The sequence below is a fragment of the Hippoglossus hippoglossus genome, chromosome 12 (assembly GCF_009819705.1).
Source record: "Hippoglossus hippoglossus isolate fHipHip1 chromosome 12, fHipHip1.pri, whole genome shotgun sequence".
NCBI lineage: Eukaryota > Metazoa > Chordata > Actinopteri > Pleuronectiformes > Pleuronectidae > Hippoglossus > Hippoglossus hippoglossus.
In genome coordinates, this window is record NC_047162.1 from 10974132 (window position 1) to 10995651 (window position 21520).

Consider the following 21520-nt stretch of genomic DNA (forward strand, 5'->3'; position numbering starts at 1 on the left):
GCAGGTTTTTTAAAACAGAGCCCGTACGACGTCTGTACACAACATGTGTGTTTTCATCCCTCTCTTTTTTCCCCCAACCATATCTTATTTTTTATTCTTTTTATGCCCCCCACACACACTCTCTCTCTCACTCTCTCTCTCTCTCTTCTCTCTTCTCTCCCTTCGCAGTGATTGATGGAGGGAGGCAACAGAGCACAGAGCAACGTGTGGCCAACAGTCCAAGACAGCCCTGCATCGAGGAAAAAAGAGAGGAGGAGGAGGAGGAGGAGAAAGAGGAGGAGGCTGGGGATTAAATGGAGAGAGAGAGGTAAAAAAAAAAAAAAAAAAGAAGGGAAGGAAAGAGGAAGGGAATAGGGAGTTGGACTTTGAGGGTGTGTGTGGAAGACAGGAGGGGAGGGAGAGGAGTGCAGGAGAGTGAGAGGGGAGCTCAGCTGAAAGCCACAGACTTAATTCTATGCATCATTAAGCAGTCTCACTCAATGCAACATCCCCTATACATCATCCACGCTCAGTAAACACAACGATGACATTACATTAGCAACTGCAAATGAATTTTCTTTTTAGAAGGAAATTGAGAATACTCTCTTTCTCTCCCCGCTCTTTTACACTCTGGCACCACAAAGCTCCGAGCGCGGGGCCATAAAACGCGGGGAGATATACACAAAATAAAAACACAAACAATATTTCCCTTTCCCTCTCTGCCACAGTTTCCTCCGACTGAACCCCGCAGAGATTAACATGCAAATACACAAAATTATACACCTAATGTGGATAAAATGAAGCCGACATCGTGAACGTAAACATTTAATCTATCCTGCTGCAGGAAATGTACATGATTTTATTTAAAGATGAGGTATCTTTGGAAAGATTAAAGCTGGCTGTGTTGTTTGCTGTGATATTTACTGAATTTGTTCTCAGCTTTTTAAATCCCATCCGAGCCAATTGCATCTGCTGTTCATACGTTGGCATTGTTGTGTTATTGTTTTCCAGATGCATATCTACACATCACTAAATTAAAACCGGTTTCAACACACAAACTAGTTCTTGTGTATGGAGAAGTGAATATGGATCCAACTGACAAGCTAATGTTGGCTAGTGATATATGTCCCCTTTTAGAATAATAAATAAAATGAATGATATTGTCGACACATCTGATCTGACACTTGACAACATACTGTTTAATAAAGATGTAAAGTCAGAGTTATTAAATTAGAAATGATCAAATGTTTTCCAAAAAGCATAAATGACGTCATTGAATATGTCTCTTATGCTGTTTAAATACTGAGACCTCACAGCGTTTCTTCATGTATGAATATAAAAGCAAAATACAATCATACCACATTTATAAAAGATTGTGTGTTAAGTTTCATACAGTGAATGTGGCAAAATTAATAGCAATTAATCCAAAGTATACTTGGTAAATTGAATATCTTGCCCCCAAAACTGTTGTTTATATGACAGATGGTTCTGACATGGCTAATACAAATAGATAAATATTATAAATATGATATACATAGCTTTTGGATGGAAGGTGCTACATTAACCATTGATTTACACAGTTTTAATGGTGCAACCAGATTTTGAAGGTGCTAGTTAGTGGTTGAGGGGACTTTCATTGGTTTTACTCTCCGGTCGTAAACTGTCATTAAGATTGTATACTATATTTGTTCTACACAATTTAATAATACTTTCTAAACAGGAGAAGTCCATTGTCTACAGCTACGACTTCTCTTATCATAAAAAACAGTTTGATGGCACCAAAACCAAGGAAAACAAAGAAATGGACATAAGGAACAACAAAGTATATATGATGTGCTACAAAAAAATAACTTAAACTATAACAAAAAGCTATTTTTGGCTAATTTATAAGAAATTTTAGGCGATGACACCGGATTCGTTTTGGACTAATACTCTAACTGCCGGATGTAATGAACACAACCAAGTTATGTTACTATTGACGAGTAAAATGGATAAAATGGTCGTCATATGTGATGTGAGCTTTATTAGATGAACACTGTTCAAAACAGCCTTCATACCCACATCGGTAAAGGATTGTGTTCTCTTTGCGAGCCAACACTATTTTTAGTTATGTTATAACTTATGAGACTAACACTGCCTGGTTACACGCTTACTAGCAAATGAATTTCACATTACTAAAGGCTCAACTAGCTCCTTACGTTTGAATGTTGGTTACTAGTCTTAAACTCAGTGACAGTAATAGATTGATGATAGAGGTTTATTAAAACACCCACGCTACGACACACACACATACACACACTGGAAAATGTGAGTAACATAAATTATCAAGCAAGTCAAATGAATAATTATGTTTTTATTGCACAAATTATGCCATTTCCCCTAAACTAGCCAGGCTCTGAGGCGTGGGAAATCTATTAAGGTGATGCTATAGATCATCCCATCCACTGTGGCGTGTATATAGATCGGTCGGCTCATTTGAGGAATATTGAATCGGTTACAGCAAAGTAAGCCCCTGGATTGAGTCAAATGTAAAAATCCATGCATGTGTGAGGAGCTGTCAGCGCGTGCTGTAATGACAGATGGGGCTGGGTCTCTCTTTCAGCGAGAGGTGATAAAAAGTCAAATTATGAGTGCCGGGGAGGGACAAGGGAGTGTGGGGGGGGGGAGCAGAGACAGAGAAAAGAGAATTGGACCAGATCCGTCAAATGATAAGGGCTATCAGTCAATCTGGAAACGCTTTGCACGGTGGAAAGTGCTATTTCCTCCCAGTGCAGTTCTGAGTCAAGGGTCGGTGAGGGGTCAAGAGTATGACCTCTGACCTCCGGCTGCTGAAGAGTGAGACAACACTCGGTCAGTTATTGATTCATGGTCTTCACAGTTTACTCATGTTATTATCTATTGGACATGATTGGTTTCCAATTGTAGTGATTGGCTGTACACAGAGATAAGACAAGGACTTGATTAGACTGTAAAAACTACTTTTGAGTTATAATTACACTAATAGTATACATAAAGAATATACTTAATGTAATATACTACTTTAAATTCTTCATCTATTTTATAGAAAGACAAGATTCCTCTCTTCTTTGTGGAGAACTGCCCAAACAAATGTGAATAGGGTCTGGAAAGCTTTATTATTTTTTCTTTGAGTGGAGAGTAACAGAAACATGCTTGAAACACCTCACACACACTTAATAGCATTTTCAAAATATTTATTTTTCTCTGGTTCTTCAGACATGAAAAAGGTGGAAACATGTGAAATGTTTAATTTCGTGTGTTTTTCACAGGTCTGTAAAAAAAGAATATCAACAGACACTGTATCTGTGACCTGTTTTAACAAATGAAAAATAATAAGTTCTTCAAAATAAAAGTTTCGATTCAAAATATCCCAGTTAAAGGTTTTTCCAGGGAGCTGTTGTTCATTTAATTCACAAGTTTGCAATGTTCACTAGTTCCCATCACATTCTTACACACAACAATGGCCAAAGATGATGTAAATTATAAAATAATTATAAACCAGTAGAGTTTTTTGAATAAATCTAATAGTCTTACACATGATAAACAAAATTCCGGATCCTTATATAGTTGGAATTTGCTCATAACAAGCGAAAACACTAATTCCACTCCTGGAAAGTCAGTGAAATGTTCTGTTAGCTTCCCACTGTGTCAGCACAGCACCGTCTCTCCCTCTCTGCTTTCTGTCTCAGGAACATCAAACGGAGCCTCGGACCCCCTCAGCAGGCCGACCCCCGTGCTGACCCCCTCCACGCTTTGAGACCCACCCGCTCCGAGGTGTGAACTCCTGTCCCTCAGCTGATAGAGCCCCCCGATAAATTTTATAGTCCCCGTCCCCTTCCTGTTTATGACTCTGCAGTTTGATTATAGCAAAGGGGGCTCGGAGAGGTAAGAGACTCAGAGAGGCACACACACACAAACTCACAGTGACTCACACACAAACACACACATGCATCAAAGCAGCTATGAGAGGAATGTGGACATTTGTTGTTTGTTTTATCATCCAGTACCAGCACTTATCTGCTTAATCATAAAGGATTGGCCTGGGAACGAGGCAGGAGGGACTCTGTGCTGGCCAAACAAACGACCCCCCAACACTGTAATAGAGGGACGAGCCAGATTCAGTGCAGTTACAGCAGCTTAATAGCTACATTGGAGTTTTATGTGAAGAGAGAGTAGGTGAACAGAACCGAAAGAGTCTGATGTGTCGGATGTGACTGTAAAGATGCATCTGAGTGAACTCTATATATGTTTCGTAGCATCACTGTTCAGACTATACTTTGGTTTGCATGTAGGTATCTAACGTATCAAGGAAGATATGGATAAATGGTATAAACTATATTTTAATACTTCACTAAGTATCATTGTTTCCATTTAACACATGGTTGAGATTTAAAGCAGTTACTGATCTTTTTCCACTTTTGTTTAATCTGCCAATTATTTTCATGATTATTCAAATAAATGTGTGGTCTATAAATCGTCAGAAAATTGCAAAAATTATGATTTCTTTCTTGCATGATCAGAGAAAAGATATTATATGTAAGATAGTTTATTGTATTTATTGCACACATCTTAATTTCTCTTTTTATGTTTGCATTGTGATTTATTTTCCCTTTTTTAATAAACCATGTGCTCTGCTTTGCTGCCAAAGGCTAATTTCTGCACAAGAGGACAGTAAAGATTTCTATTCTCTGTACAAAAGATATTTAATTTTCAATGAAACAAAGGTGAGGTGATGAAATTCTCATATTAGTGGAGCTGAAATTAAATATCCCCCCTGTGTTACAGGTGCATGATTTCTAGAACTGTTGTATTTTCAGTCTCTGCAACATTTTGCCACTTTTTTGAACAGTTTTGAGTCGTGATGTGTCAGATAGTGTGAAAACCTTAGATCTTTGTTAAAATTGATTCTCAACTCAAAACATTATGAGTGAAGTGAAGATACTGATTGTTTTTGTTGTTTTTCTGGCTCAGTTACATGTTACTTCCACCAAGGAGGTTTATGTATTCGCCCCTGTGTGTGTTGGTTTCTTTTATCTGCTTGTTTGTAGACAGATTTCCACTAAACTTGGTGGAGGGACGGCACATGGGCCAAGAACGAACCCATTACATTTTGTCAATGATCTGTACAAAGACGTGGATCCAGGAATTTTTTTTTCATTTTATTTAACAATGCGAGATAGGAAATTTTTCTTTTGCATTTTCACCAATTTCTCTGTGACTAATTCATGGATCTTGATGAAAAAATTTAATATTTAGGGAAATAATATATATGAGTGTGTGTGTTGAGAGAGGTATGTGTTCTACTGTGTGCCATTCTAGTGTTAATGTTTGTAGATGTACTTCATGTCCCTTAAATGTATTTTTCTTTCGGAAATAGTTGAGACCAGAATATTTTTCTTGACATATACAGTTAAAACAATAACGAATCCCACACCGCTGCTCTGTCACTGAAGCGACTGAACCGTAGTTACAGTGTGTGTGAGATACACAACACTTTAATTAAGTCACAGGATCTCTCTCTCTCTCTCTCTCCACCCTTTTTCGCGCCCTCTCTCTGCCCCTGTGAGTCAATCAGACTCTCTGCCCTTCGTTTCCCCTGTGTGGGAGGCCGCTGTGCAGGCCTGAGTAGCTGGGAAAGTCCCATGATTTATGGCCTTTTGCAGGCCTGATTGCCTTTCACCTCTCTGATGATAGAGCCAGAGGTAACGAGGAGTGGTCGCCCCAATCCACTCCTCTATAGATGGCGAATCCAATTTCCATCATTTAGGATTTAAACGCACTCTGCAGCCTTCGCCATCTGATTCTCGTGCTACTGGGAGACACAATTGTAAAGATTTATCAGGCTACTTCGATGTGTAATTGGGGATATTTTTTTTCACAGGTTGGGTGATTATCACGTGGATTAGATGTTAATGATTAGACAATCCACGGGGAGAGGGGAGGCCTTTTATTGTCTGTCTCACATGGCAGACTTTCATTTCTTCATTCATTAATTTTTCCTCTTTAGCTCCATGGAGCCTTGTAAAACTATCGGATGCATTTGCACAGGCAAATTGAAAGCGGCTTTAACAGAAAAATGTGGGTCTCCCTTTTTCCCCCGTCCGTTTAGAGCTTATCGTTTACCTCTTTGCCCTGATCAAGTGTCCCTTAGTGCTGTTTCAACATTATTCAAATGTCCCGTATGCATAAAAACACACTCCTGCATGAGACCAAAGCCCACACTGACAGCTGAACCATTATGAGGTCCACTCTGAGGCTTTCTGCACTTGTTTCAGCCTCTATCGGAGGATCAAGCAGCTCTGACATATTAAAATCAGCCAACCTTGCACACGGAGAGGGACACACATGTGCACACAGCAGCAGCAGCAGGGCAGTAACTCAAGGCCAAAGGAGAAGGTTTATTTTTATCATGGGCAAAGGCTCCAAATCATGTTAGTATGAAGGGGGCTATATAAATGCAAATCCTATTGGAGAGCTATTAGTCCTGGAAAAGGTTTGTATGTAAATTCCCTATAGGACCACTGCGGATCACTCGGCCAGTGCAGATTAGTGGGGTTTGTGGCAAATGTGCTGCAAAAGACAAAATAGAAAAATGGACGGAAACTGCAATTGGCTTGTGGTAAAGCGTTGTGAACAAGGTGAGAAGTTGAGTAATTGAATGGCCAAGGTGTTTCTTTACTGTTTGCTGCGTGTATTGAGCGAGATGTGTTGAGGTGTGTTTTCTGCGTGCATGTGCAAGTGCACTTTGGATACAGATTTTCTTTGAGCAGAACAGAGTGAGGCCATGGAGGCACAGTGGGTTTTCTTTCTCTTTTGTTTCTTTTAATGTTTTATTCCTTCATTGCTTGTTCATTGCAGAAGTCAAAATCAACAAAGTGTTAGACCTTTAAAACAAATTATGAGCAAACAAATGACTGTTGATTAATGTCTTTGTAGATGGTTTATAATCCATTTGACATCTCTGTTGGCAGAAGAACATACAGTGTTGAGTTCAGAAATATTCGGGGATTGTGAATGAACATATCAAATATGGCACAGGAAGCCACATCACTGACGGGAAGCAGATAATGTTAATAATTGAGCATCAGGCAGGGAGAGACAAAGCCAGCACAAGACCGCCCTCTAGCTTCAACTAATGAGAATCACAGGCATGCAACTCCCATCTGTCTCCATACCTACACATTAAAAAACACCACATTACACACAATGCATGCAGAGTCAGCAGTTTGAACAAAACATCCTTTACACAGTATTTACATTTGAAAGATGTGCATTGACAGGGCTTAGAAGCTAATGTGTTGAATCACTGTTAAGACTTAATAATATTTTTCATAATGCTAAGTGATGGTCATTAAAAAAATAACACAATCTGTCAGCTTCTCGTCCTATAACTGCATTATATGTAAAGTGCAGCTGCAATTTTTCGTGGATCCTTTCCTTCTTCGATTATTTCTTCCGAAACTTTATATTTCTGCAAACCCAGGTCATCCCATCCTGGAAGAAAGAAATTAATGTGAATTACAAATATGTCTATAAAAGTTGTTGCTGTTTGAACTTCCTCTTCTACAGCAAACTACTTTATTTATGACTTCATGCACTTTAATGCAAATTAAGATAAACAGAAATACTGATAGGTTAGCCTGTCCTAAAAGGCATTTGTCAATTTGAGGAAGTGTCACAATGCAAATCTGAATAAAGTAGTCCGTTAAATTATGCTGTGTTTTCTCAAGCTGATTGCGTAAACCTTAACAAGTCAGTGGATGTTGTGTATTTGCCGAGGGGGTGCAGTGTCCTCACCTGAATTCCCTCAGCAGTGACTGCTGAGCAGGCCTGGACCTGCCACATGCGATCCCGGATCGTGTGCAGATTGAGACTCTCTGCCAGCTCAGAGGCCGCGGTGGCTGTCATCAGGTCCTGCTTGTTAGCAAAGATTAGCAGTGGCACGGCAGCAAGCATCTCCTCCTCCAGCAGCTCAGCCAGCTCCTGCATGGAGGAGCAGACACACACGAGGAATCAGTGACATAATCAACTGTCTAACACTTGGATTGCACCTGATATCCTCAGAAAATATTCTAAGAATAGACTGTAGTTGATTATGTAAAAGTAATCACATTACAATATTTCAATATCACATGCTCTTCTTTACAGAAAATGAAATCTCACCAGGCTTGTCTCTTCAAGCCTTTTCTTGTCCGAGCTGTCAATCACATAGATCTGCAGAAAACACATTAGCATATATGAAACATTATAAGGAGAGATATCTTTTGAATCTGGAGATTGTAAGGAGCAGATCAAATGAATCAAACTGGACCCACCAGCACATCTGTGTTCTCAAAGTAGTTCCTCCAGTAAGGACGGATCTTGCGCTGACCTCCAATGTCCCAAACATTCAACTTGAAGCCAGAGGACTGAACACACTTTATATTGAAGCCCTGTTGAAAATGAATGTGGATGCTTTATCTCGTACTTGTAGCATGTCAATCAAAGCAGGATATGATTTGGACGTGTGTTTATCTAAAAAGCTAAAGTTCTTCACGGTGTCTGTCAAAGAGGCATCAGAGCGTGTGATTTCATACTTGTGTTGGGGTGATGTGGCTGATATCTTCAGCTGCCAGCTGTTTCAGCAGAGTGGTCTTCCCAGCATTGTCAAGACCTAACAAGAGTAAGCGCACCTCCTGGTCTGGGGACTGTTTCAGCCTCCGTAGAATGGACAACAGGCCCTGCAGGTGGATCCCAGTACAAAGTGAGAGGTGATGAACTTCAACAACAGGTTCCTAGATAACTATATTGTGACCATATTTGATTTTCAACAGAGTTTTGGCCTCATCTATATCAGGTAAAGGTTTGAATAAGCAGCTGACTGACACTCTGCTCAGTCTGCACCCATCACGACAGACTCTGTCTTTGGCAGAGGAACAAAAGAGAGCGTGCCCAGCAGGAGGTTAACACCCACTCTACGCCAGAATCATCTTGAGCATGAGGATTTAGCTGTTAGCCGCTTGCAGTGACCGACACATGCAGCAGGCCAAAGGCTCTCATTGGTCGGCCAAGATTAGGCACGAGCACATTGATTGGCTCGTGTCCAGAAGGTGGCCAGGAAGGCTTTGGCTCAAGCTATTTATTTTAAGATGAAAACTCTGCACCCTATCACCTCCAACATTTATTGTGTCCAAACTGGAATCAAATGGGATTAATGATCAGGATAAATTATTTTCAATAGACTCCCTGTCAATAGAAAAATCCATGCATGAAAGTAATGTTTTCAGCTCCTTCCAGTGCACATCCTCGAAAAAAAATAACTCACTTGTTCTATTTATCTTGATTTTATAACATTATCATATGTGGTTTATACATTTTGTATTCTTGTTTTATGCATCCTCTTCCTTGCCTTGTTTTCCAATAAATTTAAAAATGGCTATATAGGCCTAAATAAATCGATCACCGGCACTTAAAATGAGTAAAGCTGTTGCAATTGTACAATAAATGACATTAAAGCGTAAAATACATATAGATATTTTAGCAATAACACATATTATCATCATCCGCCTCAGTATGACCCATTGTTTGCATTTCTGACACTTTAAAAAGCTAAATCAAGCCTAAATCAGTTTGTTATCCATCCTAACGGGACCATTCACTGTAATTCAGACTTGCCTCACAGTTCCCAGTATCACAGCAGCTATCTGTGTTTCATATTGTAATGTGAATCATCATAACTCACCATGTTTCCCTGGTTGCTGTTGAGGTCCACAATCAGTCTGAGTGGATTAACATCTTCCCTGACAATGTTTCTTTGGCGAACAGCTGTCAAGTTCAGTTGCCAAGGAGACCCGTGACGTCAACGTAAACAACGTGTGAGCCTGTTTCCTCCTGGCTTGACACCAGGAGAAAACAGGTCTAGGAATAATAGTATTATAGTTGTATTTATATGACTTTCACTAAAATATAGAAATAAGTGCTATGTTCTGTTTATGTTATCTAAATTTAGAGCTGCAAGTTGCAATATTGAATAATACAGATTTTTTAAATTCAATTATTTGACTTAATATCTGAAAAAGGGAAGAAAAATAGCAAAAATGATTGTTGAAATTTACCACTGACCAAGCTGTTGTTTGCAAATGTCCTTTTTCACCTGACCAACAGTCACATATTTAATTTACATAAAGAAAAGCATCAAATATTTTAGCAGCTACAAACACTTATATGTGAAGTTTTTGATTGAAATAAATTCTATTTTATTATTGAAAATTATTGTATTTTTTTTATATTTGCCAATTTGTTTTCTGTTGATCATCTAAATTGATTGATTCACTAGATTTGGCAAATCTAATTAAAGGCTTAACAGTTAAATTAGTTTCTTGTCTTGATTAAGGTTTTTGTTTTTTTACACTTCACTGCTTATTCTGTCAAGTATTAAACATTGTTAAATCAACTTTATTAATTAAATGAAGGTACACAACTGAAGATATGTCCCTACATCTGCTGGTGGTCACCAACGTCAGCGATGCTGGCACCTGCTGAAATCCACCAGAAGTTGGTCACTTGTTTTGTGCACAAGACCTTTTAACCAACAAGGGGTATTCACCATCTAGTCCTATATTCTAAAATAAAATCTGATATTACCACAATCAGTATGACGAAAGCAACAAGTTGTCGATGAAGTGGAAAAATGACTAAACAATTATAATTAGATGCTTGTTAAAATGCATTCGACATTAACATCTGTTGATTAAAACCACACTGGCCTATATTTTATGTGTTAGTTTGTTTAGTATTTAATTGAGGTCATTACATTTTGAGTGTTGTAATAAATGTGAGAACTGCTGCTCCATGATCTTGAATTAATTAAATAAAGATGAATGGAATTATTTATTTTAAAGATAATTTAGGTTTTGAAGAAGTACATTTTCTCTCGTGGAACTAAAGTGGAATCCTGTGTTGGTTTGATCGGCCTCAGTGGCACGCTCGCACAGCGCCCCCTACAGGCCAGCATCCGCCTCCAGTTCATGTTACTACCGGGGCTGTTGGTATTTCTGATTCCAGGAAACAACAAAAACATGTTCGAGCGCGGCGGACTGACGCCTCAAACCCGCAGCGGCCACCTGCACTGACACGGCTTCGATTCCACCGACTGCTATATGATTCCCGTCGAGTTCAGGGCCGACAACCCAGAACGATGCCGCCGAAAGCACTGGGATCCCTTGTAGCTCTGCTTTGTACCGGGGCCTGTCTGGTGCAGGTAAGTCCGCGCTCGAGCTCCCGGGGTCGGCGAGGCTGTTGCAGGCGAGGCCGCGGCTCCCGGGCTGGGCGAAGGCCTCGGTGTCGAGCCCTTTTGTCTCCCCCACAAAGGAAGCTGCGCGGCTCGCTACTGTAGCACCCAGGGTGACGTCAGTCGGTTAAAGTTTTCATCTATGTTACCACACTGGACTTGATGGGAAATTCGCGTTGTGAGTCGAAAAACCCGGGTTTGTTTTATCGACACAATTCGACAGTTTGAGCCGAGCGTGTGGAGATTAACATTAGCCGGGGCTAGCTGGTAACCGGCAAATTGACGTGTTTATTCCCAGTTGTTGATAGGGGGGTCACCGGGCAGGGCAGCCAGAGCCAGTCGGTACATTTGGCTTTTCAAATAGAATCACTACTTTAACTTTAGTCAAATAACGACATTAACTATAATATAAAACAGTTTAGAACTGCCATCGTTTGACAGTGTTGTTCTTTTAATACGAGTTCCTTTCTAAATCTATTGTTAAAATATATGATGATAAAATGCTGTTGGACTTGTTTGGCTCACTGGCTGGATGTGTATGTTGTTGTGTTCTTTTCCGGTCACCTCAGTTGAAGCCTTGCAAAAAGTAAATTCACATGTAAAAGTCTGTTTTTATTACTAATAACCTGTGTAAATACAGGGTTTCACTACAGTAACCAAGGGCCCTGACACTTCCCGGGCTGAAATATGTGTATATTGTCATTGATCACTGTTTTATATGGATCTATATGTAAAGTTAATCTATGTAGATGGATGTGTAATGGGTGAATGCTTTTGACTGTGTTTTTTTTATAAGATAAAACTTAACGGATCCCACGCTGGGGAAATATAAGGATCTAAACTGTATTTGTGCATTAGTGTATAAAGATACTGACATAAACATATTCCTATATTTTATCCTGCAGACACTGAGATGTACAGGGCAAATATCCCATTGGGAAAATAAATTCCATCTTATCTTATCTTATCTTGAATTAGCAAATACAAGTGCACACTGAAATGCCACTGGAGTGACAATAGATCCTAGAAATAGGTCCGTTTATCAGCAGCTTGCTATTCCTTTCCACGTTTGCTCGTGTGATTGAGTATTGACACAGACCCTGACTTTGTGTACCTCCTGTGTGTGTTTAAGGCAAAGGAGTTCTGTTTTGGGGTCAACAATGAACAGTATCGCTGCGAGATGGGGTACTGCTGTGGAGAGACTGAATGCTGCACCTATTACTATGAGCTCTGGTGTAAGTACAAATGATTGTTTCTCTCTTTTTAACCCAGTCTTTATTCTGGATAAATCATATAGTGTGTATTTTGCATCGCCTCCACGCCTCCATGTTGTCCGTTTATTGCTCAGTTTGGAGATTTAAGTCTCAAGATTGGTTTTGTTTGATGTGTTTTGTTTCCCCTTCGAGTTAGTTTCACTTTATGTGTTAGCCACTGTGTACTTAAAATGCCTCAACATGTACTGAACTATGTAAATATATACTATATATATTTGTATTTAAATACATAGATATGTTGCTTATACATTGTGCTAGCACGGTGAGGAATCATACAAAAATAACTGATCCTCCTCCGATTTTTAAGTGTTAATCATTCTCTGCTCTTAAAGAAGATTTTAAAACTACAACTTCACTCAGGAGGAAAATCTGTCTATGAACTTAAAGGAAATTATATAATTTGTGGCCACACTGTCCAGCCCTCATGTTTAATAATGATTATACTTGAAATAATATTTATCTTAAGATGCCTAATAAGACCTATCTGCAAACCTAATGCCTCATCATTGAGTTACCACCTTTTCCTTGGTTATTCAGATCAATTATAATGAAATGACGATAAGATTACATTGAATCTTTCCCTCATTCTAGGGTTCTGGTTAGTGTGGACCCTGATCATCATGCTGAGTTGCTGCTGCGCCTACCGACACCGGAGGGTCAAGATGCGCCTGCAGCAGGAGCAACGTCAACGTGAGATCAGCCTCATGGCCTACCAAGGAGCCTCCAGCTCATTCATCTCCCCTCCACCACTTAATCTAAGTGAGTTGTCCTCTTTGCTATGGTACCGTGACAGATTCCCTCCAGTATTCAACAGTGATTTCACTTTTCTATAAATTTGCAATTTCATGTTCTCTGTGATCTTGCAGTTTCATGTATAGGCTGTTAGTTTGTTTTTTGTTGTTAAGTTCCCATGCAATCAGAGGGAGGGGGCACTCTGATAAAGAAAGAACATAGAAGCCCAGATAATATTTCCTACAGTGACTTCCTCTAGTGCTTCCTTTGGGTCCCTCATGTGCTGCTGGAGCTGCTGAGAGTTTCTCCCTTGATTCAAAGCAGGGCTGCAGCTTAATACCAAGGTCATCGTGTATAACTTTATTCCTCTACGTATCAGACATGTATGGGTCAGATATTTGAACTTTGCTCTGTTTCCACCAATCATCGATGTCCTATAAAACATCTGCATTACATCACTTTGACAGACAAGAGCTATTCAAAATAGATTTGGAGGCGCTGATCTCTTGTCCCTAACCCCATCATACTCAGCTGCACATTTCCTTCATGTACGTTATTTTAGAGATCACAGTGTTGATCAGAGTGTTGTGCGAATGTTACTAGAGGGACAGCAGACAGCGGAGATGCCGCGCTAATGTCAGTGGTCACTCCAGACCTTCTTTGAAACGTGATATCGTGTCCACTAATATCACAAACAGGAGTGGGACAAGGTGCACACTTGTCGGAGTCTCAGGCTCACAGTGAACATGCTTGACTTGCTGTGAAAAATGTGAATCTGACCGAGAGCACACACAGACATCGACTCACAGAAACCCTGGCAACATGTACTGTGCTCGCTGTTCAGACAGGTTATCGTAGGGACATTTCCAAATATTTTTCAGGTATTTCTGGTATGTTTTCATTTTATCTTTCTTGACCTCTAATTTTGCCTTTTGCGCAATGCCTACCTATATTTGGTTTAATAGAAAAAACACAGCAAAGACACTACTGCAGTTTTTGACTTAATTTTTAATAAAAAAAAGAAATCCCTAATCAGAATAGTAATTTTTTTTCTGATTGACTAATCAATTAGACAAAGGCACATTTCTCTTTTCAGGGATGGCGGTTGGAAAGCTAAAGTGTGTTTATTTGCTTTCCCACAGGGTTTTGGAACGACTGCAAACTTCCGGACTATGAGGAGGTGGTAGGCCATCCCCCAACGCCGCCCCCCCCTTACTCAGAAAACCCTCCTGAGACCGTTCCACCACTCCCTCCACAACTAGGCCAGCCAGACGCTGCCGCAGTGCCACAACCCCTGACCCATGCAGAACCGAATTGTGAGGCCGCGAGCTCGTCGTTGGAGCAGGAAGCTGTGTCGATGCCAATCCAGGCACAGTGTCAGGAGGAGGAGGAGAACGCGGAGGCTTCTCTGGTGGCCGCAGAGGAGGATGAGGAGCTCATCACTCGGCGTCGGCATGTGACCGGCGACTCAGGGATTGAGGTGTGCGTTTGCCAGCTAGACGTAGACGAGGGCTCAGGGCTTGAGGAGGAAAGTGACGAGGAGCACCGGATGTGCAAGGTCACCGGTGGGGACTGCTGCTCTGGGCGTCATCAGCAAACCTTCAGACAGAAGGAGCACACCCCTGAGCTGCCCAGCCAGACCGCCAGCACCAGCACTGGAGACCACATGGTGTGATCCGCGGCCTAAATAACCAGCCATTCAATTCGGCTTTCTGCTTCACACACGGTGAAATGATAAAGCTGTTGCCATCATCATCACCATAAACACTGTCTGTGTTTTAATTCTTTGAACTAACACACAGGCATGACGTTAAGATGATGATGACAACTAATCTTTACTGGCGCCTGATAACGAAAGATGAATAACACATTATGTGGACAAAGATTAGGCTTCATTTTTTGCTTTGCTTTTCCGTAGTGGGTAAACCAGCGAACACTTGTTGATACACGATTTGGGTTTTTTCTCCTTAGTGTTAAGTAAGAGATTGTCATTGGGCAGTGAGAAGGCAGCAATTGATTGTGACTGAAATCAGAATTGACTGTTTCCCTTGCTCCTCAATATCCTTGAGCACTGCCATCATGTTTCCGTTTCTTTGTCGTCACTCCTCGGTCAGAACTTTTCCGGCCATCCTTCCATCTGACATTTGACCTTATGATCATCCTAGAGCATACCAACACGGTCAACATTTCCACCCACGTCCTCACTACGACCAAGCAGAGGAGTCAAAAATAAACTTCTTGATAACTCAAGATGAAGCTGGATTAATTGACGAGCGTCACGCATTTCATTTTCCCCCTAAGGCGTATGATGCGTGAGAGTTTGTGTGTGTACGTGTGTGCGCCGTGGAATCTAGGATACAGCTGCATGGTGATGTCAGCGCTGAGGTCATAGCAACCATCGTCTGGTGCCCTCTGGTCTGTGGGAGGTTTTGCATCTAGATTGGGTGGGGGGGGGGGGGACTTACCAGCAACAATTAGCAGAGGCAGCGACAGGAAAGAGCTGAGGTTTCGTTTTGCGTTTTAAATGTCATACATCCTCCCTTCAGCACATTTTTTTCTCTCTTTTTGATATCCATATTGTGTTCACCACCAGTTAGCATGACTTAACGTAAGGTGCGACCAGCTTTTTGGGGATTTACTGATTGTGTGCATGGGATTTCCCCTCTTTGGTATCTGACTGCATTTGAGTGATAGTAATTGACAAGAGGGTTATGTCACCAAATATTTTCTAAATAAAAAGCCTTGTGGTGGCTCCAGGATAGAGACGTGTATTTCTCAGTATATTGTTTGGATGTAAGGAGGAAGGATGTACTTTTTATACATAACCGGCTGTGCTTCAGTAGATGCTACAGGGGTCGCTATTAATTGCAACAATGCTCCCGACGGGGGCCGCAACAGTGGGTACTCGTATGGGTGTTTTAGTGCAGTAGGGAAGGTTTTTGTGTTTGTCTGTAAAGTGCTGTAGCACCTGGTTGAAATATTTACTCAGCACTGAGGTGGATTAACAATTTAAGCACTGTTTTTTATTTTTTGCATGAGGCATGAATATCGATGTTTATATTTGAGTTCATCAGCGTTTCTCTAGCCGCTATGTTACTTGCTTTGCTCATCTGTAAGTCAAATTGATTGTGGGCTACAGCGGCCACATCACCTCGCACCTAGATGTTGGGGAAAGAAATAGACCTAGACCCATAGATCTAGTTTCATTGTGTTGTTACTGCCGTCTGAGTTGTGCTACGCTGTGCATTTATCTAGTTAGCTGGAGCTGTTTGGGCTCTGTGGCCCCTACAGCTCTTGGCAGTGCGAGGGATTTGCGGTGGTATTTTCCACTGGCAGCAGAGGGCGGATGCAGGCTCCAATGTGCGGTTTGGTCAGCGATGACACAGCTGCAGAATCTATTGTGATCGACTGCACGCTGCTCGGCCTTGCTGTGTGCATTGTATGTATTCATAGCATAGCAGTCGAACTGGGTGTTGTCGGACAGGAAAACAAACCGTTATTTGTGAGAAGATTTCTGAAAAATCATTGTGCAAAATAAAAAGTAACTAAGTCAGAGAATGTTAAATTGAATTTGGAACAACTTTTTGTTTGTCAGCTCTGAAACTGTGTGACAAAATGGGCACAGTGTAAAGACTCAGGTCGGTCATTCCGCTTCACGCAAGCACACGCAGCACGCTCACTAAATACTGCTCCATGGTGCAGTACTTTATCATCTACATTTATTAAGTGAAAGATGCCCTGAACAGTCTCCAGCATTCACATGACTGAATTTGTCACTTAGCAGACTCCAAACACGTCCTGTAGCGTTTTAGTTCAAACATGCTGTAGCTGACGACGTGTGGACGGAGTGTGGACATTTCATGCTTGTAAAATATATTTATTCAAACATAGAAATAGCTGATTGTACTATTTCAAGGACACGTGAGGGAAATTCTTGGCCACTTATCAAGACTTGAGTCTGGGTTCTGCACATTAAAGTATGTAAAGTTTGCGAAACACATGCAGCTCAGTGGCCTAAGAAAGTGTTTCCTCATTCCTCCAACCAGCAGCAGCTCACAGCTCTGTCCTGGTTCTGCTTGTGTCTGTGTTCCACTATTCGAGCTGGAGAACTTACTGTTGTGGGAGAACAATATAAAAGGGCCAGTGCACCAAATATCTGAATATAGAGTGAAACAAAATGAATGCACAGCTGCCTAAAGCTTAGAATGAAAGATAATTTAGTTTCTTGCTGCATTAGGTTAAAGTTTGCACTCCTTGTGTTGCGTAGTTGAGCAGGTGCATAAATACGAAGCCATGCTAACATGACAATGACCTTTTCAGAGGAGCTGTTACACTGTGAGCGTTCTTGCACACAGATTAGCTGAAGTAACATTAAATCCTTTTTTTGACCAACACACCTCAAGCTGCCTTGCTGCATCTCTGGAGAGCAAATGTCTTGATTATACGTAGAACTACACAATAAAATCTAGCCTCTGTATGCAGTACTGATGTGCTACAGCCTTATTAGAGTAGACCTAGTTAAGTGGGGTTGTTCTGGATTTCTTTTGGATGGTAGTAATTGTTGTTTTTCCGAGCATGATCGCTTTAGATCAGCGCAGTTTCTCTGTGACAACAGAGAATAACATCAAAGCTTGTTCTGAGAATGTGTGCTCGCTTTGTTAGGAGAGGATGTGGTTTATGAACATTTTAAAGCCAGAACTGTCACATGCTCAAGTAGAGTTGGACTTGCATTGATTTTTGAATCTGAGGGGTGGTTGTGTTGAATTTACAATATTGTGTCTTGTTCGTTGTGGCACTGATGGAATTTGTCAACACCAGATTGTTGAGCTTGCGCTCGCTCTGTTTTTGTTCCAAGGATCTGGTCGTGATTAGTTTGTGAAATTAACTGAATCTAAGGCATGAAGAAAATGAGAAAAAAATATTTGTATTTCTCTGGTCTCTTTGTTATCCATCCTATCTGTGTTTTGCATTCTGAGAACAGATATTAACTCCAGCAAGAGAGTTCATGCTAAGGTTGAGTTTTGCTTATTTGTAAAGCTTTGTAGACATAATAACAGCGGAGGGGAGTGAGGGAGTGATAGTTCTTTCTTGCGTGTGTACTGGAGGTCCATAGTTTTCCCATTGCCAAACAACTACTATGCCTCCACGATTTTTCACGTGTTTACTGAGAACAAGGGCTATATACACACATGCATCCATGTCACTGAGCTGCTCATCTAAAGCCGCAGCTGCTGAGCTCCAGCGTCTGAACAGATATTTGCAATTTAAACATGGTCAGTGTTTGGATGTGGACGTCCTGTAAAATGTATGGCAGAGCTCATATTTAACAATAGCTGATTGTAAACGACTATATGTTTGTTTTATAGGCTCTAACTTTGCCTTTTTTGCTTTTGTCGACCTCAACGGAGGTGCGTGATGCGACACCCCCCCCCCCCCCCCCCCCTCGCTCAGTGAAAACTATTCTTTCAAATGTAATTACAGCATGTGTGGTTGTGCCAGAGAGTTTTTGCTTCGCTCCGGCGGCTCTCTGTGGACCGTGACTCCACCCTCCACCAGGCTCCATCTTGGTAACAGAAAAAACAGCCGACGCTCCAGCAGTCGACAGAATAATTTACCAAAGTCGTTGCCATCTCCACGCTTGTTTTCCCCGTTCTGTGTGTGTGTGTGTGTGTGTGTGTGTGTGTGTGTGTGTGTGTGTGTGTGTGTGTGTGTGTGTGTGTGTGTGTGTGTGTGTGTGTGTGTGTGTGTGTGTGTGTTGGCATGACGACAATGTGTTTGGTTTCCCTCTCTCTCAGGGTCATCTTTAACCGAGCAGTGCTAGAGTATGAAATTAACCCTTTTTTCTTTTTTACCTGTCAGTCATAAAGCCAAAGCGGTTGTTCCATTGGTCGTCGCCCGTCTTTATTTCTGCGTCACGCATCTCTGTAGTGTATCGTACTTTACTCGACTAGGCTATGCAAAAACATAAACCTACTGTTATATGCTGCGCCCTCTGTCTCACTTTCTCCGTCGTGTATCTGTGGGCACTAGTACAAGCAATATAACTCTCAGTACTTGTGTCCCTTCACTGTACTGTAATCTACTTCTGGTTGGTCTGTGTACATGTAATATAATATACTTGTAATGCTACTACAATGATGTGGTGCGTATGTATGCTTCAGTGTCGGCTGAGGGAGTTTGAGTTTAAAATCCATTCTTCATAATATTTTATTTCTTCTCCTCTGTTTGGCTTTTTCTTGCCTGCTTTCTCAATCCATTAGGACATTTCTCTCCTGACTCATGAATAAACCACATTAAGTTGTATAAGTGAAAGAAAAGTTGAACATATTGTTTTTTTTGTTGGATAAATTCTTATTTGTTATCTTTGGTCTGTTTGAAACTTTCCCATCCCTCACATTCGATGCACTAATTCAGTGCATCTCAGTTTAAACAACAGCCTGCTTTTTTTTTTTTTTTTTTCATCTTCATGAATTGTCATTGAATATTTAACTGTTGCCTTTTAATCCACAGATATAACGATACTGATCAGTTTCTACATTTTTATAGATTATGCATATGACAGACCTCGACATGAACCACAGTCAGATCACGTTAGACCAGCACATATTAGACTGATACAGGAATGACTTGTGGACCCCTTAACTCTGAATTTATAAAAGATTAAATTACACCCTCATGTTTCTGTCATGCAACAGGGAAACTTACTTTTTTCTAGATGATACCAAACAGATGCAGGTTCTGTTTTTTTTGTTGTTTTTTTACCAAAATGAGAAACAGGCATCTACAAACACACATCAGACTCTTTCTACATTGTTTTCCTAATAACTTTAAACAAGCCAAAATGAGTAAAGTGGAAAAAAAAAACAGAAAAAAATGAAAGCACTGAATAACAGATGAAAAAAAATGCTTTGGTTTTAGTAAAGAAGTCTGCTGTGTACTCTCTGGGTCATCATTTGTATTTTATTTTTTTAATAAAACAAACATTGGCACTCAGCTGACTTGACTCGTTGACATTTCTTCACTTCAAATCCTCTTCATTCACCTCGATTAGCCTCTTACAGGATCCAGGGATTTTATTTTAGACATTTGTTACGTTTTAACATAAAGAATCTCACTTATGTGCCCAGAATGAAATGGATCTTCAGCCTGTGAGAGTGCAAAGGGTTCCCCCACCAACCCATGTGACAAAGCTGGGAAATTGATCCAGAGGACGGTCACATGGCTGAGTGAGAGGCACCTCAGGCGGTCACTCGATCATATTGACTGTATGACTGTTATGTAATTTGGGAAAGTATGACACAACCCAAACCCACTGGAAGTTATTTTTGATCATGAGGTCTCACTTTGCAAGAACAGATATGAAAAGGGTGATTAACTCTTAAACTTCTTTTTTTGAGCTGCATTTAAATGAGGATTTCACTCTAAAAGACACAGAACTGTGGTTATATTAAGTACAACCTGTATGTTATAACAAAATTCACCGAAAAACTCAGAGTAAAGGAAGTAAGGCAAGGTCTGTTTGGTTTTTAATGAGGCAATGCAAATAGTTTTGGACAAAGCAACAAGATGAAATGTTTCTAAAAGAAAATGGATGCATGAGGCACAGTTTTCATGGAAACAAACAATAGAGAAAAAAACTAGAATGGCACTCAATAGAGCGGATACCTCCTCCCAGGCCCAACAGTCCCATTAGATTCAGTCAAGCTACACTATATTGTACACAATCATAAATATCAGTCCACTTAATATGCTGAATTTTTCCAACCTAGATTAATGAATTATTCCCTGGGAAATTTTCTGAAAACGCCAAAACAAAAGCCACAACAAAAAAACACCTTATCTCACAATGTTAAATAAAGTGAAAAAAAATATTCCTGGATCCACCCCTTATCTAGATCTGCACCAAAAGGTAATGGTTTCTTCCAGGACCCATACCGCATCCTTCCACCATGTTTCGTAGAAATCTGTTCAGTTGTTCTGTGTAATCTTGTTTACAAACCAACAAACAAACAAACAGACAAATGGACAGGTCAAAATTTGATGGAGGTAAATATAATTAAAGTAGAGTGTCTTGTCAAAGTGGCTACAGGAGATGAGTGAGTCCTCCTACATTGCACAATCAAAAACAAAGCACCACATAAAACATAATTGATGTTGACATGAGGCTTGGAATCATTTCCAGAACGTATAGAAGAGCCAACAACCGCTGGCTCAGTCTTACAGTACAGTATATATATCTATATATATA

At 40.5% G+C, this 21520-nt stretch overlaps 2 protein-coding genes and 1 long non-coding RNA gene across 4 annotated transcripts; 2 read left to right on the forward strand and 1 right to left on the reverse strand.

Annotated features, from left to right (window-relative positions):
* The first annotated feature begins 2488 nt into the window (after nt 1-2488).
* Nucleotides 2489-20266, forward strand: LOC117772136. Its single transcript, XR_004615717.1, has 3 exons — nt 2489-2500; nt 7667-7671; nt 20044-20266. It is a non-coding gene; the product is annotated as an uncharacterized LOC117772136 (long non-coding RNA).
* LOC117772133 (ADP-ribosylation factor-like protein 3) lies at nt 6822-11664 on the reverse strand. Its single transcript, XM_034603078.1, has 6 exons — nt 9719-11664; nt 8574-8717; nt 8313-8429; nt 8161-8211; nt 7795-7980; nt 6822-7491 (listed from the first exon to the last, which is right to left on the reverse strand). Exons 1-6 carry the CDS (start codon nt 9719-9721, stop codon nt 7444-7446), a joined length of 549 nt encoding a protein of 182 aa, XP_034458969.1. The 5' UTR covers nt 9722-11664; the 3' UTR covers nt 6822-7443.
* Nucleotides 10978-18336, forward strand: wbp1 (WW domain binding protein 1). 2 transcript variants are annotated; one of them, XR_004615716.1, is made up of 5 exons: nt 11105-11236; nt 12399-12501; nt 13132-13299; nt 14415-15211; nt 15257-18336. XR_004615716.1 is itself a non-coding variant. In XM_034603077.1 (4 exons), the coding sequence occupies exons 1-4, from the start codon at nt 11174-11176 to the stop codon at nt 14945-14947; spliced, it is 867 nt and encodes a 288-aa protein (XP_034458968.1). In that variant the 5' UTR covers nt 10978-11173; the 3' UTR covers nt 14948-18336. The 2 variants fall into 2 exon arrangements, 1 of the variants encoding a protein (XP_034458968.1); XM_034603077.1 differs by having other exon boundaries at nt 10978-11236; nt 14415-18336.
* Nucleotides 20267-21520: the final 1254 nt, after the last annotated feature.

Bases quoted from the DNA above. Each gene is read 5' to 3' on its own strand.
- wbp1 (XM_034603077.1), top strand. From the start codon at position 11,174: ATGCCGCCGAAAGCACTGGGATCCCTTGTAGCTCTGCTTTGTACCGGG. The intron at 11,237-12,398 runs GTAAGTCCGCGC...TGTGTGTTTAAG, and splicing joins CCGGGGCCTGTCTGGTGCAG to GCAAAGGAGTTCTGTTTTGG. The intron at 12,502-13,131 runs GTAAGTACAAAT...CCCTCATTCTAG, and splicing joins CTATTACTATGAGCTCTGGT to GGTTCTGGTTAGTGTGGACC.
- LOC117772133 (XM_034603078.1), bottom strand. The intron at 8,430-8,573 runs GTATGAAATCAC...CATTTTCAACAG, and splicing joins GCCACATCACCCCAACACAA to GGCTTCAATATAAAGTGTGT. The intron at 7,492-7,794 runs GTGAGGACACTG...TCTTTCTTCCAG, and splicing joins TCACTGCTGAGGGAATTCAG to GATGGGATGACCTGGGTTTG.